The 17,975-nt window shown below is 48.2% G+C and overlaps 2 protein-coding genes across 3 annotated transcripts in view; one reads left to right on the top strand and one right to left on the bottom strand.

Annotated features, from left to right (window-relative positions):
* LOC118510137 (ecdysone-induced protein 74EF) overlaps positions 1–17,975 on the top strand; it is a 213,471-nt gene that overhangs the window by 40,112 nt on the left and 155,384 nt on the right. For both annotated transcript variants that reach the window (XM_036051617.1, XM_036051618.1), the window contains exons 2-4: positions 6,499–7,423; positions 7,509–7,673; positions 7,741–8,224. In XM_036051617.1, coding sequence (XP_035907510.1) covers positions 7,343–7,423; positions 7,509–7,673; positions 7,741–8,224 — 730 coding nt within the window. In that variant the 5' untranslated portion in view covers positions 6,499–7,342. The remainder of the gene's footprint in view (positions 1–6,498; positions 7,424–7,508; positions 7,674–7,740; positions 8,225–17,975) is intronic.
* Positions 4,696–5,667, bottom strand: LOC118510138 (U7 snRNA-associated Sm-like protein LSm11). Its single transcript, XM_036051619.1, has 2 exons — positions 5,263–5,667; positions 4,696–5,197 (listed from the first exon to the last, which is right to left on the bottom strand). The coding sequence occupies exons 1-2, from the start codon at positions 5,564–5,566 to the stop codon at positions 4,719–4,721; spliced, it is 783 nt and encodes a 260-aa protein (XP_035907512.1). The 5' UTR covers positions 5,567–5,667; the 3' UTR covers positions 4,696–4,718.

Below are 17,975 nucleotides of genomic sequence, written 5' to 3'. Positions count from 1 at the left end.
GAGCACCATAAATGTCGAGGAAAACAAAACAAACAAACACGTTGGTAACATCTAAAACCATTTAGGTTGAAATAGACGAGCTTCGTAAGTTGATGCAATAAAACCAAACCAAATCACACGACACCCAGCCCATACCAGAAATGTTCCGTCAATAGGCCTAGAGGCCTTCAGGCGACCACCAATTCGCGGTGACCTTCCGCCCTGAGGGGTTGTAAATTCACGATCAAAACCTACCTACGACGACGACGACGACGACTACCACACCGCCGATCGAGCTGCTTACGGCGGTTGCAAGGCCGCGCATATCTGTCTCCAGTGTCGCGGCACCCAACGCAGCACGCGGCCACCACCACCGCCGGCATAGTAGCGTAACGCGCGATCGCAATATCGGAAGCGATGGTGGTCTGTTTTGTCTCGTTGCCAAAAAAAAAAAAAACACACACGGCGAATCTACGAAACGAACACAACCAAAAGCCAAGCTCGGTTGGACGCCAAATGACCGGTGACGTCATCGGTCGGCTCGGTACGAGAAGATCTTCGACAGTACTTGGATCGATCGTGAAGACCGCGGGGTTGGGGGGGGGAGGCTGGGAAGGGAACTCGGTGCACACACACACAAGGGGAAACATGTTATTCGTCACGATCAAGGTTCCCCCTTGATGCTGACCGTGAGTGAGAACCGTGATGAATATACGCCCGACGAGACGTGGGTCTCGAAGACGCGGCGAAGGGACCGTGTGAGGCGTCTACTACGTCTCGCGTGAATAGCTTTACTTTGCACCCTGCAGCTGGAGATGGAAGAGGAAGCGTGGGGGAGTGGAGTGACGCGTTGCTGGTGGGGCAGCGCAGCGCAAGTCTCAGCGCGCGTTTGCAAAAGCTCGGCTGCTTAAGCTTCCCCTTCCTTTCGCGAGCATCGCGTGCGGTAGTGGTTGACCTTACGAAAGTTTCGCCCGTCGATGGTTTTGTCGATGGGAAGTCAGCGAAGGTGGGACGGGGAGGGAGCGGGGACAAGGGGGGTTGATCTTGAAATTTTAGTTGCTCACCGCCATTCGGTTTGGCGGCCAAACGAGTCGTGTCGATCGATGCCGAACGGACCGTTCGTCGGTTCTTTGCAATTGCAGCACCTCTCCTCCTCGTCCACCGGCAAGGAGTTACGTTGGGCGCGAGGAGGTGCAATTCGGGACTTTTGTTTCTTGTTGCTAGTATCTTTACACCTCCAAAATGCGGAACAGCGAGCTCCACTAAAGGAGATTTTGAAGAGATATTCATCATCATCATCGACGGCTTTATGGGAAAGAAATCCAACAGATATCGGTGACAAGAGCAATTTTCGGTGCGGAATTTAGATCCTGCGATATTAGTTCTGGATGACGGGGGATGTTATCTAAAACGATCTAGTATTGCGATCTATGTTTTATGGCGCCTCAAAATCTACCTCATCACGTTATCCTTGGACGCTAGAACTCGCAGTGGAAGCTTTTGAAGCACCAATAGAGTTAGATTGAGATATTGTAGACATCGCCATCAAAACAATCGTTGGGACACGAACAAAACAAAAAAAAGCCCCAACCACTTTCAACACGAATGCGGAAAACATTTGATCGATCAAACACCACCACCACCACCGCTGGACCAAACTAGCACCTAACAGGTTTCCCGACCGACCCCCTTCCCACATCGGCAAAACCTCATCTGGACCACGATCGACGCGCGAGAGACCACGCGCTCAATGTCATGGCGGTTCATTAGTGGAAGAACACGGCCGCAGTCGAGCGGCCGAGCCGAAGGTCTTGCCCGGTGATCTCCAATGCGTCCAATGCTACCACCATACCGCACTGGGTACAATTTGTAAGAATTCGACCGTTTTCGATGCTGCCCACCGGGGCGGCAGGGAACGGATTTATGGGCAGAACTTTGAGCGAGACAGAGCGTGCTTCAGATTCTCCCGGTGACAAACGACCTGTCATAAGGTACCCGGGGTCACCCGGCCAGCCAGCCAGTAACATCGTCAGAACATTTGCATAAATAACAACACTAGATCACACCACTCTCGGTGCACAGTCAGTAGTTGGAAAATGTGCACCTTATGGGGTGTCGATAGGCGAGGCCCCACCGGTCACTGCTCGGTGGTGTACTGGGAGCACTGTGTCTCGTAGCTAGGTGCAGCTCGGACATATCTCTTTGGGACATAAATCAGCCCCCGTTCCGTGTAGCGCCCGTTCGATCGCAGGCGTGAGATACGCGAGGGTCGTTGGGCCGATTAGAATACTAATCGATCGTATTGAGAAAAAAGTGTAATTAACTCACTCCCAGTAACATTGTCTTCGTCGGAGGTCGGGAAAATCTAACGGCGGTCGCCGAACGGACCGGTTCGCTTCCGGACGTATCGATTTCGGTGTCTGGCAGCATGTGTGGTGTGCCTTACCGTGCGTACTCGGCATCCCGCCGCTATCGATGGGGCACGATCGCGAAAGGAGCGCGACGAATGTGGCAAGAATGTTAATCATTTTGTAGGCGCATTACATCAGCGGCCGACGACGAGTCCGCGATACCCGGTATTGGAGCGCCTGGAAAGATGACCGATGAATGGCGTGTGCGAGCGCGCGCACGCCTTCTTTCCCTTTCGCCGATACGATGCCCGACGCTATTTGTAATTATTTAATTTATTTCAATTTATCCCTTCAAGAGTGACGCGGGGCTTAGCGTGATCGTAGGAGCGGCCATGTTGCACCGATCCGTGGGCAAAGTCGAGCAGCACCAAGTAGTGAAAGTAATTGTGATTTTTCGTACTTGCCGTACGCTCGTACAATGTTGTTTGAAGGTTCCCCGTCTGATTGAAGTCTGTTGATAATTATGAAACAAAAAAAGGAAGAAAAATGCGTCGCCTGAATGTCGCATTAGAGGCAAAAAAAACAAGTGCATTATTTCCCATTCGCTCCACTGCTGATGCAACGAGATCGCTCCGATCGCCGGCGAGCGGTCCACGCGCGTCCAACCAAGTCCATTGCCCTTTTGGCTGCACTTTCCCTCCCAGGCCACGATGAGCCGGTTGAAGAAATTGCTGGGCCTTTCTCTAATGCCTTACGCCGCGATGCGAATCTGGCATCGGGGTCGCTTATCTATGGTGAAGCAATTCTGCCGCATATCGTTGCTTCTTCACGAGCGTGTGTGTTTTCACTCCCATCTATACTACACTTCCGACTTCCGATGACGCCTGACAATGCGGACACAGCTTGTTGCACTTCTTCGCGCTGCACGCTGCACGGGTTCGGGTTTGAAAAGCAAAAGCGACTCGACTCCACCGCAACACCACCACCGAGCGCGGAGAAGATCACGATCAAAACAAAACCCCCAAAGCGAAAGCGAAAGAAAAATGACCTTTCGGCTCGTTGTGAACGCGGATTGGCGCGCAAACTGATGATGCACCGCACGCAACGATGCATCGCACGTTTGCACCTGTGCCTCGTGGTGTGGTGGCGTGTTGCCGGTCCACGCTCTCGTGTGTGTGTGTAAAAGCATGTTTTTCTCTCCACTCTTCCCCGTTTGTTCCACTGCACACAACATAGAAAACAAAAAAATGGCGGAGACTGCGGACTCGCTAACGGTACTATTTTGCTAAACAAGCAATGAGCCATTCGCCTGCCCGGAACCCCCCCTTTATGCTGCAACATAACGCAGCACAGAGGCCAATGAACGAGAGGCCATTCAAACCGACCGGTAGCACAAACCCTATTGATCGCTCCGTAATAATAGTACTTGCCATCTTGTCAATAGATCCATTTGCGGGGCGCTGATATTTAAGCAACCATCATCCATCATGACCATCGCTCGGTGACCTTTTGCAAAGGGGCAAGAGCTTTGGAGAAATTCTTCCTCATTCATTATCGTAACTCGATCGTGCGTCTGCAAAATAGGAAGAAACGCCATAAAGAAAGGTTAAAGCTGAATTGTGACTGATTGTGGCCGTAAGGTCGGGGGGGGGGGGGGGGGGGGGGGAAAGACAAGAAGGCATCCTCCTCTGCTGGCTCGTGTTATCAGGCACCCGGATCGCTACCGGAGATCACCCGTGAGCCCACCGATCTCTCTCTCTCTCCCTAGCCCGCCAGCCGGGGAAATATGTAATCGCATACCGGGCAATCGCAAGTGCAAAACCGGTAGTCGGAACCGAGCTGCACACACACACACACACACACACACACACACACAGAATATGCAACATATGAGCGCAACTTCTACGAATGACGTATCTGCCCCTTGGCGAGAGGGGAAGGAAACGTTGTGCAGTGGCCAGTTTCTTTACGTCCGTTGAAAAGTGAAATGATTTCAACTTTCTCTCCTTCGCCATCTCCTATCGAGGGGGTTGGGTATCGTTGCGTTTTGCCACTGCTCCGCGTACACGCTTTTTGCAATTGAATGGCGCTAGAAGGCGTTTGTGGCTGGGGAAAAGGGGGGGGGGGGGGGGGGGGAGAGAAAAGCGGCCTGGCTGCCTGGCCAGATAATACCATGCTTGACGTAAACGAGCGCGAGGGCAATACACTCTCCGGTTGCCCTCCGGTGGCGAACTTTCGGCTTAGAAGTCAACGATCGAGGGCGATCGCTTTCCCGCCATTCTGATTATATACGGGAGATTACGCTTATGCCCTATCGGATGTAAAATCGCTTATCTATCTACAATCTACAATTAAATCAAGCCCGAAATATATAAAGGATTCGGCAATTTATTTCATCGCTTTCGAAGTGCTTGCTGTAGGATCAGTCGGTTCGGGCGTCACGAGCACCACCTGTACACCCGATATTAAAAGCTGAGGTAGTTTGCGGGTTATTATCACATTCTTTTTCCCTTCCGAGCGCACCTTCGTCTCGGGCAGCACTATTCCTAACCGCCGCAACCGTTCGCTACAGTCCGTGGGCGCTACGATGCTGTCCGGATGCAGGTTGTTCTCGGTGTACCGATACTTTCGTCTGGTGTACGTTTCGCACACATCGCTGATGGCCATATTCCAGTGTTTGTCGAACAGTTCAATCACACCCGAAACGTGGCCCCGTATGCCGTTCTGTTTGCGTATGTACACACGCACCCGTCTGCGTTCCTGCAGCCACGTCTGCATCAACGCCAACGGTCCTTCGAAGCGTCCTTTCTCCAACCTCTGGAAGATGTTTTTCGTGTGTCGCAACGGTCGTACGTACGCTATTGGACCTGGAAAGAATGATTTCAACGTTAATGACAGTTTGTTAGAACAGCCCGGCCCAATCGAACCTTACCTTGCTCGGGAAGAAATTTCCGCTGAGGTTTCTGGTCGGCAGGAATAACTTTAACTTTGTTCGCGTTGGTGGCGGCCCGGATTTGCTTGATACGATTCTCATCGTACGGTTCCGCAAAACCGCCCAGCGTGTTTTGTTTCGATTCCAGCATGCTCACATTGTCGTGCAGCCGGGCCGTTGCAACCGGAACTTTCAGTTTGGTCGAGTACAGTGCCTTCAGTGGATTGAATCGCTGGCTGCCGACGTCTAGCTCAGAGGAACTGTCCGATTCGGACATTGTACTATCGGAATCACTATCTTTCATGATTTTAACGGTGTTTTACCAACGATTTTGGTGGAAAATGTTGAACGGCACGCAGAAGCAGACGATCTTCTGGCGTACTGCGAGCAAGCTGTCAAATGTTTGTGTACATCAGGGGTGAGCAACCGGTTCGAACGAACGGTTTAAATTTTGAAAATCATTATCGTTTCGCCGATTAATTGTTCTTGTTTAAACTGGATTGATTTCAAAATCGTTTTTTTTCGGTAATTTAGCGTTTCGTTTCGATTACTGGATGTTTGCTATTGCTTTTAACTGTTTGAGAAACAAAGTGAAGATAAAAACCATGTTCGAACATCGAAATAAAAACCCTGATCAAGTTCGAATCGAAACAGTGATGAATGTTCGAAACTTGCTTCGAACATAATTCGAATGCAGAATTATGAAAAAGATGTTGAAGCATGATTCATCTTCGCAATACGTGCATGTTTCAGTTTCAGGCCTAAAATAAATTTAATTTGATACTTGGCTAATTGAATTTGAATCTTTTCTCCAAATATGCTATTTTGGTTCATTAATTATGCATGTTCCTTACTTCGTGCTGCGATAAGGTTCCTTCGGATTTTGTTAATGAGATGGTTCGCCTAACTGGCTTATGTTTTTACGTAATTTGCGTCACTCGGTAATACCGTGACTAGACGAAAGGATTGAATATCAAGTGAAAGCTTGTATGTAACACTTTCGGGGCCCGGCTTGTTTCCTTGAGTCCCCATTTCAATGTCACCTGTTGAAGATGGTGTCGTGTTACACCAGCTTCTTGCCAACATAATTCAAGGGAGAGGGAAGGAAGTGTTCTTATGACTAGGTTAGGGCTGGTTTGTTTGCATGAGCGAATTATTGTAGATAAGAAAGTGCTTATAAAATTACCAATCAATCTATACAATATCACTCATGCGTTTCCATCTCTATAATTACAGAATGCTGCTCTGGAAACACAAACCCCTGTGATGATCGAGTACTGACCCTCACCTGGATCCTGCCCGCCTGTTGAACGAGCCCAGAAAATGATACTGCAGTTCCGAACAGAGCCCAATCTTGCCAGCTACTACTTATCAAGCAAACCAAACAGCAACTGCTACTCGAGCTCGCCACCTCGAACAACAGAGGCAGCAGTCGTTGGCAAACAACATCGAAACGATACCAACGAACCAACAGCACCATATGTCTTCAAGCTACTCGCAGAGCGCAACAAGCAATATTACCTGCAACATACACTAAGAAAGATAGAACTTGTAAGAAACGGTGAAACAAGCCTCACTCCGTTTACCTAACCTGTAATGCAACGAAATCTGTGATAAATGATAATAATTCGTCGAAAGGAAGCTCGTGTGATAAACGTGTGTAGAGAGTTGATATTTTGCGTGGTGGAAGAAAACGACCGTTATCGTGCGCGTGCATGTGCGTGGTGAAATAAGCAATATTTTTGAAAAGGTGTGCCGTGGTGAATGGTGATTAGCGGTTTGTGGTGAAATTATAAAATCTCGTTACAGCGCCACCTATGCGAAGTTGTACGGAAGCTTACGAAAGTGAGCGCATTGTGGTGTCTTGGCTAAATGTGTGGTGAATAGAGTTAGAGAGGCAGTGTGGTGAGAAAGCGATTGCGATTGTTTTTAGCCTTCAAATCGTTGAAGTTTATTTTTAGAGAATCTTTGTTGCATTCGCGGCAAATGTACAGCTATAGTATCGGTCTAGGTAGAAATTGAATTCGAAATTTAAACGCTGGCGTTGGCGAGTTTACGGGGTGGCTCTGCCATCGTGGCGATGCCATTTATCGACGATGAGTTGCTGTGGTCCCCGGACAACGATGGACGGATGGTGGATCTGCAAGCATGCCTGCAAACGGTACGTGACAGTTCGGTCTAGTTGAAGCACTCGAAGCCAATGTCCATCGGTACGAATGAGGTTTCCGATTTCCTTTTCGTTGCAGGAGAGCAACCAAGCTACGGCAAGCCAAACGGCCGAGCTGGCGAGTGAGTTGAACACGCTAGATCAACTGGACAATGATTCGGACGAGCTGCTGCGACAGTTGACGGAGAACACGTTCGAGTTGGAACAGTTCTTCCAGGATTTTCCTGCCACCGAGATAAAAGTCGTAAGTAGTATCGGTAGTGGCAGGATCGAGCTGTGGTGAATTTAATCCGGTTTCATTTCACTTTTAGGAGGAGAACAATAACGATCTACAGCTAGATGAGGAAGCGAATGGACAGATCTTCCTACAGAATTGTAGTCAGTTCCTAACGTCGGCAGCGGCGGCCGCACAGCTAAGCGCCCTGTCCGTCAGTGAGCCAAACGAACTCGACGGTGGCCTGCAAAGGCTTTGCTCCGGTGGCAATGATCAGCTCGTTGGATCCGGTACTCTCACCACGCAACAGCTGCAGGAACAGCTACTCATTGCTCAAGCGCAGGGGCTGTTGCAGCAGAACCGTTTCAACAATTCACTGCTCGCCGAAAAGTTGCTGCAGAACCACCATCAACAGCAGCAGCAGCAGCATCTGCATCATGCACACACCACATCACAAAATGGCGTTACCAGTCTGGATGCACTCGGTGTGCCATCCAGCAGCAGCAGCAACAACAATGGCAACGGTAGCAGTAGCAGTCACGGTGGAAGGGCGAACAAACCGCCCGATATCGTCATAAAAGGTAAGGGTCCGGCTTCCATGACTACACATGAATTAGGAAAGAAATGTTTTGCTTACTGCACAGTATGGCGGAAGATACGGATACCATGCTCAAAATTACCCAAATCAGTTTGTGTCACTACGAACAGGTTTAAATCTCTTTTCGGTCATGTGTGGTATCTGCACGCTTCTGCAGAAACTATGATAATTTCACACTAAAGTAGGTATCGTACAATTTCACACACCCTTATTGGCATTAAAGCTAGAGTAATTTATTTTTAAATGCATTATATAGAAAAAAAGGAATTGTTTGAAATTCAAAAGTTCCCAACGGAAAAAGGGGCTAGCAGCGCAATAACGCTAACGCCATCTATTGAGCACTAGCGGCGTTACCGTTAGCGTTTGAAAAATTTGAACATTCATCCGTTGCAGCAGTGATGGCAACAGAATGAAATGACCTTTACTGGTACTTTACACGAATAGACGGAATAGAATGAGGAGAAACTAGTAGAATCAATTCTTATTTTAAACCCTATAACGAGCTTCAAATCGATTTATAACAATGATAAAAAGGCCTCCAAAATAATTGCTAGCGAAAGCAGTTCTATTTACCGAAACCGTTAAGCAAACACTTCCTTCTCTTGACGACACACAGTCAACGTAAACGAACTGTGCATTGCGCTGGGCTGTAAAATTGGAAAAAAATCCCCCAAAACTGCCCGTAAAGCATTTTTCATCAGACAGCAGCAAAAACGGTAACCCACAATAAAAGTCTGAAACGGAAGCACGACCCGTTTTTGGCCTACGGATTTCGCTGGTGAAATGTGAAGCGTCCCAAACGGGGACGGCCAAGGTGCGAAACTCCACCGACTTTCCGTGAGGCGAATGCTTTGTGAAGAATGTGCAGTTTATCGAGTGATCCATTTTACCCGTAACCGAATGCAATTAGTAATTGATTTTTTGTCAACCCTGTTTCGTCAGTAACATAATTCAGTTGTTGTTTTACCAACTGCTTGATGAGAGGGAACAAAGCGGAACAGGTGGATGGGTGGGTCGGTTTTTGACGGTCAAGTGCAGTGGCCGCACGGACGCGTTCACGTTGCACCGCTCGGCAAAATCAATTGCATCCGTTAAAAGAAAGCATGGTTGGGGTTCGGGAACTAGCTGGCAAAGTGTTTTTCGCTGCGCAATGCAATGTTTCTTCAAGTTTCCGCAATCCGATCGCACGGTACGGAGCCGCATAATGGGAGCAATGTCGTAGCAAAGTTGATCAAAATATGAAAAAATATATATTATTTCCATAGATTTTGAACAGATAAGTTATTGAGGAGCAGATTTACTAAAAAGGCTTCTTTAAGTATTTAAATATTCAAATGAAATTAATTTTCCTCGGACTATCTCGTTCACGTGGCAAACAAATGGACTTACCAGCAAGGGTTCTAATTACAGTCGAACGGCGAAAAACAAAGCAAAACATGCATGATCACATTGTCTAACGCATGCCTTCGTAGGGACCAGGGAACAAACAAGCGTCACACCAATTTCGAAATCTGACTCCTGGTCAGTTGCATTCCCATATTTTGCGCTACATTCTTGAGCTTGCACTGAAGGTCATTGTACCTTTTCAAAGAGATAACGGAGAATGAGGAAGACACTTTTATGTGCAAAGTTCGTTATATTTTGAATTATTAATTAAAATATGTATTTTAATTATTATAATTTTGATTGGATGAGTATATTCATTAGTACAGCAAAAATCTGCTAGAGGGCGCTGTTATTGGGTGTCAAGAGCGACAGAGTACCTTGTTTCAGTAGATTTGGAATTTTCGGAGCGCTTTACTCGGCAGGATTCTCTTAGTAGGATAGCACGAATGGCTATCTAGCTATGGATGCACTTAGTCAAGAAACCCAAAATTGGCAGGCCTAGATCTCTTGAGTTGGTTGGTAGAGCCAAAGCAGCAGAAATAAGTGATCAACACTCAATCCTGGACACATGAATCTTCCATCGAATGTTTGCTTGAGGCAACCTCGTGTTACCTCAAATTACTCCTATTAAATCCATCCTCTACAAACAACCACTTCGTGGACAACTTCCCGCGGACATAATCATTTACATTACCCAAACCTTTTGCAACCACCTCACCAGCGGCACATCCGATCATTCCCCACATCATGTGAATCATGCATCAAGACCACAATTATGCAACTCGTCCCGCTTCCCGTTTTGCCTTTCGTACTACCTTTGGCGCGACTGTTGCCATTTCGAACAGAATTTTGTCCACAAAAGTGGACCATAGCAACCGCCACGGGAAGCGGTTATTACTCTGCTCGTTTGACTGTTTCATACATAATCGATGGTGCTGGGTTCACCCCAAGAGCAGTTCGAAGTTTTACTTTTACTTGTCCCGAAGAAAGAAAAAACGAAACCAAAACGAGTTAAAAAAAAACACACACATCCACCAGACAAAATGTGTGTCACGAAGCCTCGAAGCCCGAAAAGCAACGAAAACATGGCGTGTGGAATTGAGCTGAGCCCGAAACCAACCGAAAATAGCCATTTTTTCACTTTCCCTTCCAGATCTCGTTCTTTCTCGATCGCATTTAAACGCAACGGGATGCTTTCCTTCCTGTCCGCTGGCTGGGCCTGCTAATCCGCACCAGCACATCTTCAGTTGGCACGCTTTGTTTGGGTTGCAATTTTTCAGTGTCCTTTTACGGGCTGTTGAGCTGTTGAATGTTTTTTCACATTTGGTTCGGTTCGTTCGTGACAAATGAGTTGAGTTGGAGGTAATGTGATCTCCAACCCTGATTGATCGTCTAAAGAAATTGGGCATAAAAATGGACGGTTTTGACAACTGGAAAGGATCATTAGACGGGGATTCTGGTGCAAATGATGAACCACCTCGGGCAATGTTGTTGCGTCATTGTGGGTGTGAACTATGACTGCGTACGGCCGTGTGTGGTTAGAGTGGGTAAAGACCTAGCGAATAGCTCTCTACGCCCTCCGACGACTATTTCGAAATAATTATTTTTAAATGAACAGAGTTTATTTGAAGCCCTCATGAAGCCCTCTGTTCAATACCAACTATTTAATTCGCACAGTTAGATTGTCCAACGCCACACGGCACAATTACTTCATACCAGCAGAAGAACTAAATTGAAGCCTCTAAAAAGCGCCATCTAACGGCAATTACAAAACACCCATCAAGAGTCCCGCGTAGTGTGAGCCCGTTCGGCACTTTGTGTACTTGAAACCATGCTGGGCCGGAATGTCGGAATGGGACGATCTACCGTGAGACGATCGAATCATGTCAGCAGATCTGACACCACTCGCTGACCTCTTGCGGGTGTCCCAATGGTTGTGGTCTTCCTCCACAAATCACACACTGCCTCCCGCTGACATGCTGAAGTGTCGATCGATTCGGCATTCCGATTGAAGATGAGTTGCTGTGGTGTAGTGTGGCGTAGGCGGCGCGGGTCCTCTAACGTCTGAGCCTTCTCCAGCTGACCACGTTGAAGGGTGTGTGTGTGTGTGTGTTTTGTTGCCGGTCTTTCGCAACCGTCGCGTAGTCCTCGAAGGCATCACCTCCCTTTTAGGGGGTGAACAAAATATTTGCAATAATTGGGGTCACCATTTTATGTCTCGCGCAGGGCAGGTTACGTCGATGTCAACAATTTTTTCCTGGTGTTCTGGTGTCTTCAGATGATGGACTCCCTTTCTTACGGGTGAGCGTATGGGATCTTTGCGGTTGTGACATTTACAATATTGTTTCCGAAGCCAAAGTGGCGGTGGCGTGGCCTTGTCGAGTACCCCGTTTTGCGAGCGGTGATCTTAGACGTGCTGTCACACTGAAAGGATAGACGAACTGTGTGACGTTCTGTTGAGAATGGGTTTGATCCTTCGAGCTGGACTGCGCATTGGGTGGGTCCAATTTGTCATACAGCCACCGTCAACGCTCACGACACTATCAAACCGAGCCGGTCGTGGATCTTGTGTGTCATTTCAATCAAAAGAACTTAAAAAAAAGCTGTCCTGAATGTACCTGCTTAACCCGGCCTCGTTGCAAAGGAAATGCGCATAATGCGACGGTTCCTCCACGCACTCTCCTAGACTCCCCTGGTGTCTAAACTGGAAGCAGCACCGATAATACTCAGCATCGCTCTGGGAGCTTTCGGAAGTTGCAATCTTTTTTTTTTTCTTGTCACTGCCACAACAACAAGAGACAACGGCGCAACAGCAACCCCAACACGGGGTCTCCGACTGGGTCATGGCTAACCGGCTGAGCGGATATTTTTATTTTTCGCCTTCTCCACCCGGTCTCCCCTCCCCCCCACATCTCCCCGCCCACCGGTGAACAATCGATCAACGCAACACGAAGGTGACTTTCTTCGGGGGTGAGGACCGGCACCGAAAAACCTGATCCTTCTCGATTTAGCAAAAAAACCGGGCTGATAGGACGACGGACAGGTTGACACAGTGGAGGTGGAGAGTCATTTCCGATTAATTAATAAGTGACCGTAAGCGGCCGGCAAACGCGGTACGCACCACGCACCGTGCCCGAAATGGGAATGGCAGTGTGCGCGCGCGTTATTAAGGCACAAATCACGGTTCACGGTCCACCAGGCACCAGCACCTGGGGTATGGATCGCCGGTCGATCGATTAGCCGGCCGATCGGTAACGATGATATTAATCGAGTCAACGATAGCTGACCCGGTGCCGGTCTTTGTTTAGGCGAGTTGCGCGACGGCATTACGTGGCTGGAGTTGAGCCTGAATGAGCCAGATTAGTCTAATGAAGTGGTGCATTAGTGTCTTGAGTAGTTAAGTATTCGTTGCTCATTTTTTTAAATACATTTTTTTATGTTTTTGAATAGTTCTCATGCTTTCTTAAGGTTAATATGTTTCCTTCAAAATTAAACAAATTTACTTGAAGCACCTTGAATGGTTTGTCTAAAATTTAGAGGCATTAAGGTCACACGCCTATCACACGCCCGAGCTGGGATCAAATCTTGACTGGAGTCTCATACTCCTAGAGTCTATCAAGCATTCAAGCATTGGAACATTCAAAAAGAGTCTTTAATTAGTATATTAAAATGACTATACTTGACATAGTGTGACGTCAACTGGAACAAAGCCTACATCAGGTCGGATCTAACAGAAGGGAAACCGATTTTAAGCCTTGATACACAGCAGGAATGCTCGGCAGTTCACCGCAGGTTGGCCGAAGGAATTTGGACACCGGTGTTCCGGCCATGTCAAGTAGTCATGTTTGTTTTTCCGATTGATTTGTAGCAGTTGTGCTGAAAGCTAAACGAGCCCACCTGGACGGTTTCCTTTCCAGCAGAAGTATGCAGATCGAACCCTCGCACCGCTCGCAGTCGGTCCCTTTGGTCGACCGTACGCATCGGTTGCGTGTGCGAGAGGAGTTGTACGATGGGGATAAGTTCTAGAAATTGTGGGTCAAGCCAGCTCAAGCCCGTAGCGAAACCGGGCAGAACCGAGCGGGAACTGATTTTGTCGTGCGAGATCTGTTCTGAAGGTGCGTTCCAAATACCCCAACGCGTGTCTCCGCTAGCGAGTATCGATATCTTCGCTCGCAGTGTCGTTGCAGTCTCCACGGTGCAAAACCGAAGCATGAAGGTGGCCACACACTGCAATCACCATCACAACCATCCGGACCGGCGACTGACGTCCGATAAAGGTCACGCGTGTCCTTTTACCTGCGCTGGGGCTTGGGGCGAGCTGGTACACGGAGTTTTAGATAGTTTTGTCCCAGTTAGCACAGGTTGGAACGTTGGGTTCTGTACTAGCGCGCGAGCAAAAAAAAGCCGAGGTTCTGCTTGCAAATGCACCCGCCAAAAGGGGAGTGATGGGAGTGATAAAGCGCGCCACAGTCGACGGTAATTGGATGCTTGTTCTTAGGCACTGCTGCTGTCGCTTTTTTTCTCTCCTTCCAATAGCTGTTTATTTACTTTGAAACGGAGTTGGAAAACAGAAGAACATGACGTTTCTGGCTTGTAAGTAGACGATGTCAGACACGCGTCAGGTCGGACACACGGCTTATGAGTGACGGACCCGCGCCAATCGCTCCTGGATTACCTGGTGTGTGTGTGTCTAACAATTCGATTAATAACTGTACACGATTTTCACGCTCAACACTATAAAGTTCAACGAGTTGCTACCAAGCTACCACCACGACTGCATTACGTGCATTTGCATACATTGCAGACAAAAAGCCCAGAGCCGAGTACAAGTGGACGGAAAGTGGGCATAAAATAGTGAACTGTACGATGAAAAGCAGCGGTGGTCATAAAATGGCGGAAAAACTACTATTCTTTTAGCACACACAAAAAAGGCACCCGCAATTTCCGAGGCACCGATAGCTCCCGCTGGATGGTAGCGAAGATCGAGGTCGATAAAACTCGGAGATAGTGAAAGTCTAGTCGGTAGAAAGGGAATTTCCCAACCCTGACGCAGTCCCGGGATTGGGCGGGGTGGTTGGGACAGACAGCGGCGTTGGTGCGGAGGTAAAATTGAAAATTGTCATGCAATCATTGTCTGGTTCATAGTTTTATTTCTAGTTCACTGCTGGGTTTTTATTCCCCCGCTTGTCTGATTTTGCCGTCCTTTTTCCCGGCTGGCATTTCCTTTCCCATTGGCTAGGGGGCGTTGTCACAGTGTCATGTATTGCTGTCAACCTCAGACAGGACACTGCACCGGAAAGCATTGTGTTTTGGGTGTATCCTCATGGGTGCAATACGGTGCTCAACCTTCTGGTTGAGGTGTGAAAAGTGAGGTTAAAAAATTGCAACCTGTGAAAAACGGGGCGGAATTTCCCTTTCGGGTTTTTTTTGTCGTTCGTATAAAAATTGAGCAGCTTGGATGAGCATTCCAGCATTCCGGATAGAGAGGATGACGCGTCACGTTTTGGCCAGGAGAAGGCAAAATTTGAATAGTTCCTCTAATGTCTGGGATAGCTCGGGAGAAGATGGAAGGAAATTCGTCGCCGCTTTTGGGATATTATGCAAATTATTAGCCCAGCTCGGGGACGGAAAGGAATCAGACGAGCTTGGGACGAGCGCGCTTGTATGCAAAATAGGTAGATTATCTTCTATCGAACCGTTCCGATAGGATAGCGTTCTGTTGGGTTTATCGCGCTGGATATGGAGATAACGAAGAACGCGACGTTCACCATTATCGGGGCGTTCCTCGGCGGTGGATCGTGATCGGGAAAGAGAGTAAATGAAAAATTATAATAAAATCCAGTAAATATGAAACCCATCGCTCAAGCAGCCAAGAAAAGGGGCGTAGGAACGAGTGGCAGGATATTCGAGCCAACGGACCGAATATAAAAAAAACGGAATCCCAACGTCCCAACCGACAAGTGTTAACCAACGCCAACGTCGCAGTCTGCAGCAACGCCAGCCCTGAGCGCACAAAGAGCCGCACTCAGACCGTGCCAAAGCCAGTGAAAGTGGAATAATGACAAGAAGCAGACGAAAGCAATAAAATTTATGATCCACTACTACCGCACACCGCAACAAACTGCCTGTGCTGCTGCCAAGCGCCAGCCAAGAACTTTCCGCACGCTAGAAACTGGCTAAGCCCGGCGAAGCTGGCACCGAAAAATGGGACACGAAGCAGCGAACGAAGCAAACGACCGACGCGAAGAAGACCGTTTGCTGGTTTAGGGTGTCTCAGGAGCGGTTAAGAGGAACGAGGGTTGAGTGAGCGGTGAAGGTTTCCGTGCAGTGGAAATGAAGAAAAGTGCATCGTGGTGGGGGTTCAGGGATGCTATTCGGGCATCCTGTTTTTGGAACGAAATTGATTAGAGCCCGATTCGCAGAGACCCGGGAGATTGTTGGTTTTGTTTTTTTTCTTCGTCTTTGTTCCTCCGGTTGGTGACACCATTTTGCTGGGGCGAGGATTTTTCCCGGGGCTTCAGGATCCCGATCATTGACCAGCAAGTCGTTCGGACGGTCGGTCGGTCGGACGGTCGTCGTCATCGTCATCGACGCCCGTCATCGGGGTTTGAGCTTGGCAAGCTAGCAAGCCAGCCAGCCAGAGCCACCAATGCCATTGCCATGCGATGGTCTTGATTTTGTCGTCTGTAACGTGAGCGGTGCCTTTTGTTGGTTGGCACAGCCAGAACCAAAGGACCACCGACAAGAAGGACAAAAATGTCAACGGAAGGATGCGCGAGCTGAATTCGGGAGTGGAATGACAAATTCTGCAAACGCATCCTTAGCGCAATCGAGGGCGCACCGGAATAGTTGGGAATGGCGAGCAAGGGAATGAAGTCGGACGCTGAAACGTAACCGTCTGCGGCTGCAATTGGAACATCCGATTCATCCGTGTCGAAAGACTTTTGGGAGACCACTTTTTGTTTCGTTTGGGTAGTTGTCGGGGGAGATATTTGAGGATTGGGAGCCATGTTTCCCTTTTTCGACTGGTCCTTCGGGTTGATACAGGTAGGGGGAAGCAGCCCGGAGTCCCTTCTGGGTTCAACCGTAGTAGTCTGGTCGCGTCAAGTAGCAGCAGCAACAGCAGCAGCTATCGATGTCATTCTGGCAATTTAATAGCCATTGCCGTAGCATCATTTAGCCCACAGTGGGCACTTGGGTTTTATGACAATCCGTTGACATGGTGTCTCGGTAGTGGTGCAGACTTCCAGCAGAGCCAATGTCTGTGCCCGGGGAAAAACCAGGAGCTCGAGCAGTGAAAGAATCCTACCGCATCCAGACTTTTGCCTCGAAAGCCATATCCGGTGAGGACCAGTCTCTTTTAACGGGTTACGCTAGGGCTGTACGATCAAAAACCTCGATTGGACCACTTTAAAATTTTACAAGCAGCGTTCTATACCCAGCGGCGGCAGTCTGATAACGTGGCTGCAGGGTGCAGGATCTGGCCACTGCTTTGTTTACGTTGGGAAAATGGAAAAATGGTCGCCTTCTTTTTTGTTGGTTGGCTCGTGGAGACTTTTACGATCGAATCGTTATGGTGCGGTGAAGGAAGTATATGAATATTAAGTAGAGTCTAGAGCGAGACACGATGATAGCTTGTGGAAGTAGTTTTGAAGTTGAAGTTAATGCTGAGGACCTTGCCGCAGGGTGTGTTGTCCATGGTGGGAAGCAAGGCATGTAGTAGTTTTGTTTTTGTGAACATCATAAAGAACTCTGGTAGGATTTTGCAATTTGTTTCATAATTCTACGAACGTTGGCAACTCCTAAGGAATGGTATAGAGTTCCTAGGAATTCTTGAACACAGTGTTTGCGATAAATGAATGAAATGTGGAAATTTTTCATTGGAGAACCGTTCCAAGTATTACTAACCACTAGTGATGTAAATAGGAGCTTCCACGAAATTCTACAGATGCTGTAGGCTGCTAAATACAAAAGCTCCCCTAATTGAAATGTCTCATCATGCAAAAGCCAAGTAAAAATCCCCCAAAAACTCATCGCACCATATCAGCTCGAAAGCTAAATCGATTTTTTATCGTCACTCAGTGTCTCTGCTGCTGGCCACCAATCGCCTATCATCCATGTTTTTTCCTTGTCCTCACGCACCCGAGGACATCGTCGCGAATGATGGAACACATCCTTAATTTTCATGTCATCAAAACGGAAGATAACTCACTGGTGGCTGGTGGGTCGGGCGAAACGGAACGGAAACTGCTCATCAATACAATGTCCCGACGCCATCGTCAGCGTAATCGGTGATGTAATAAAGTTCGTCTCGGGCGGTGTAGACGGTCTTCCGGCAGCCGGACGGG

The sequence above is a fragment of the Anopheles stephensi genome, chromosome 3 (assembly GCF_013141755.1).
Source record: "Anopheles stephensi strain Indian chromosome 3, UCI_ANSTEP_V1.0, whole genome shotgun sequence".
NCBI lineage: Eukaryota > Metazoa > Arthropoda > Insecta > Diptera > Culicidae > Anopheles > Anopheles stephensi.
Note: the sequence above shows the minus strand (reverse complement) of the source record. Positions and strands in the feature narration are given on the sequence as shown.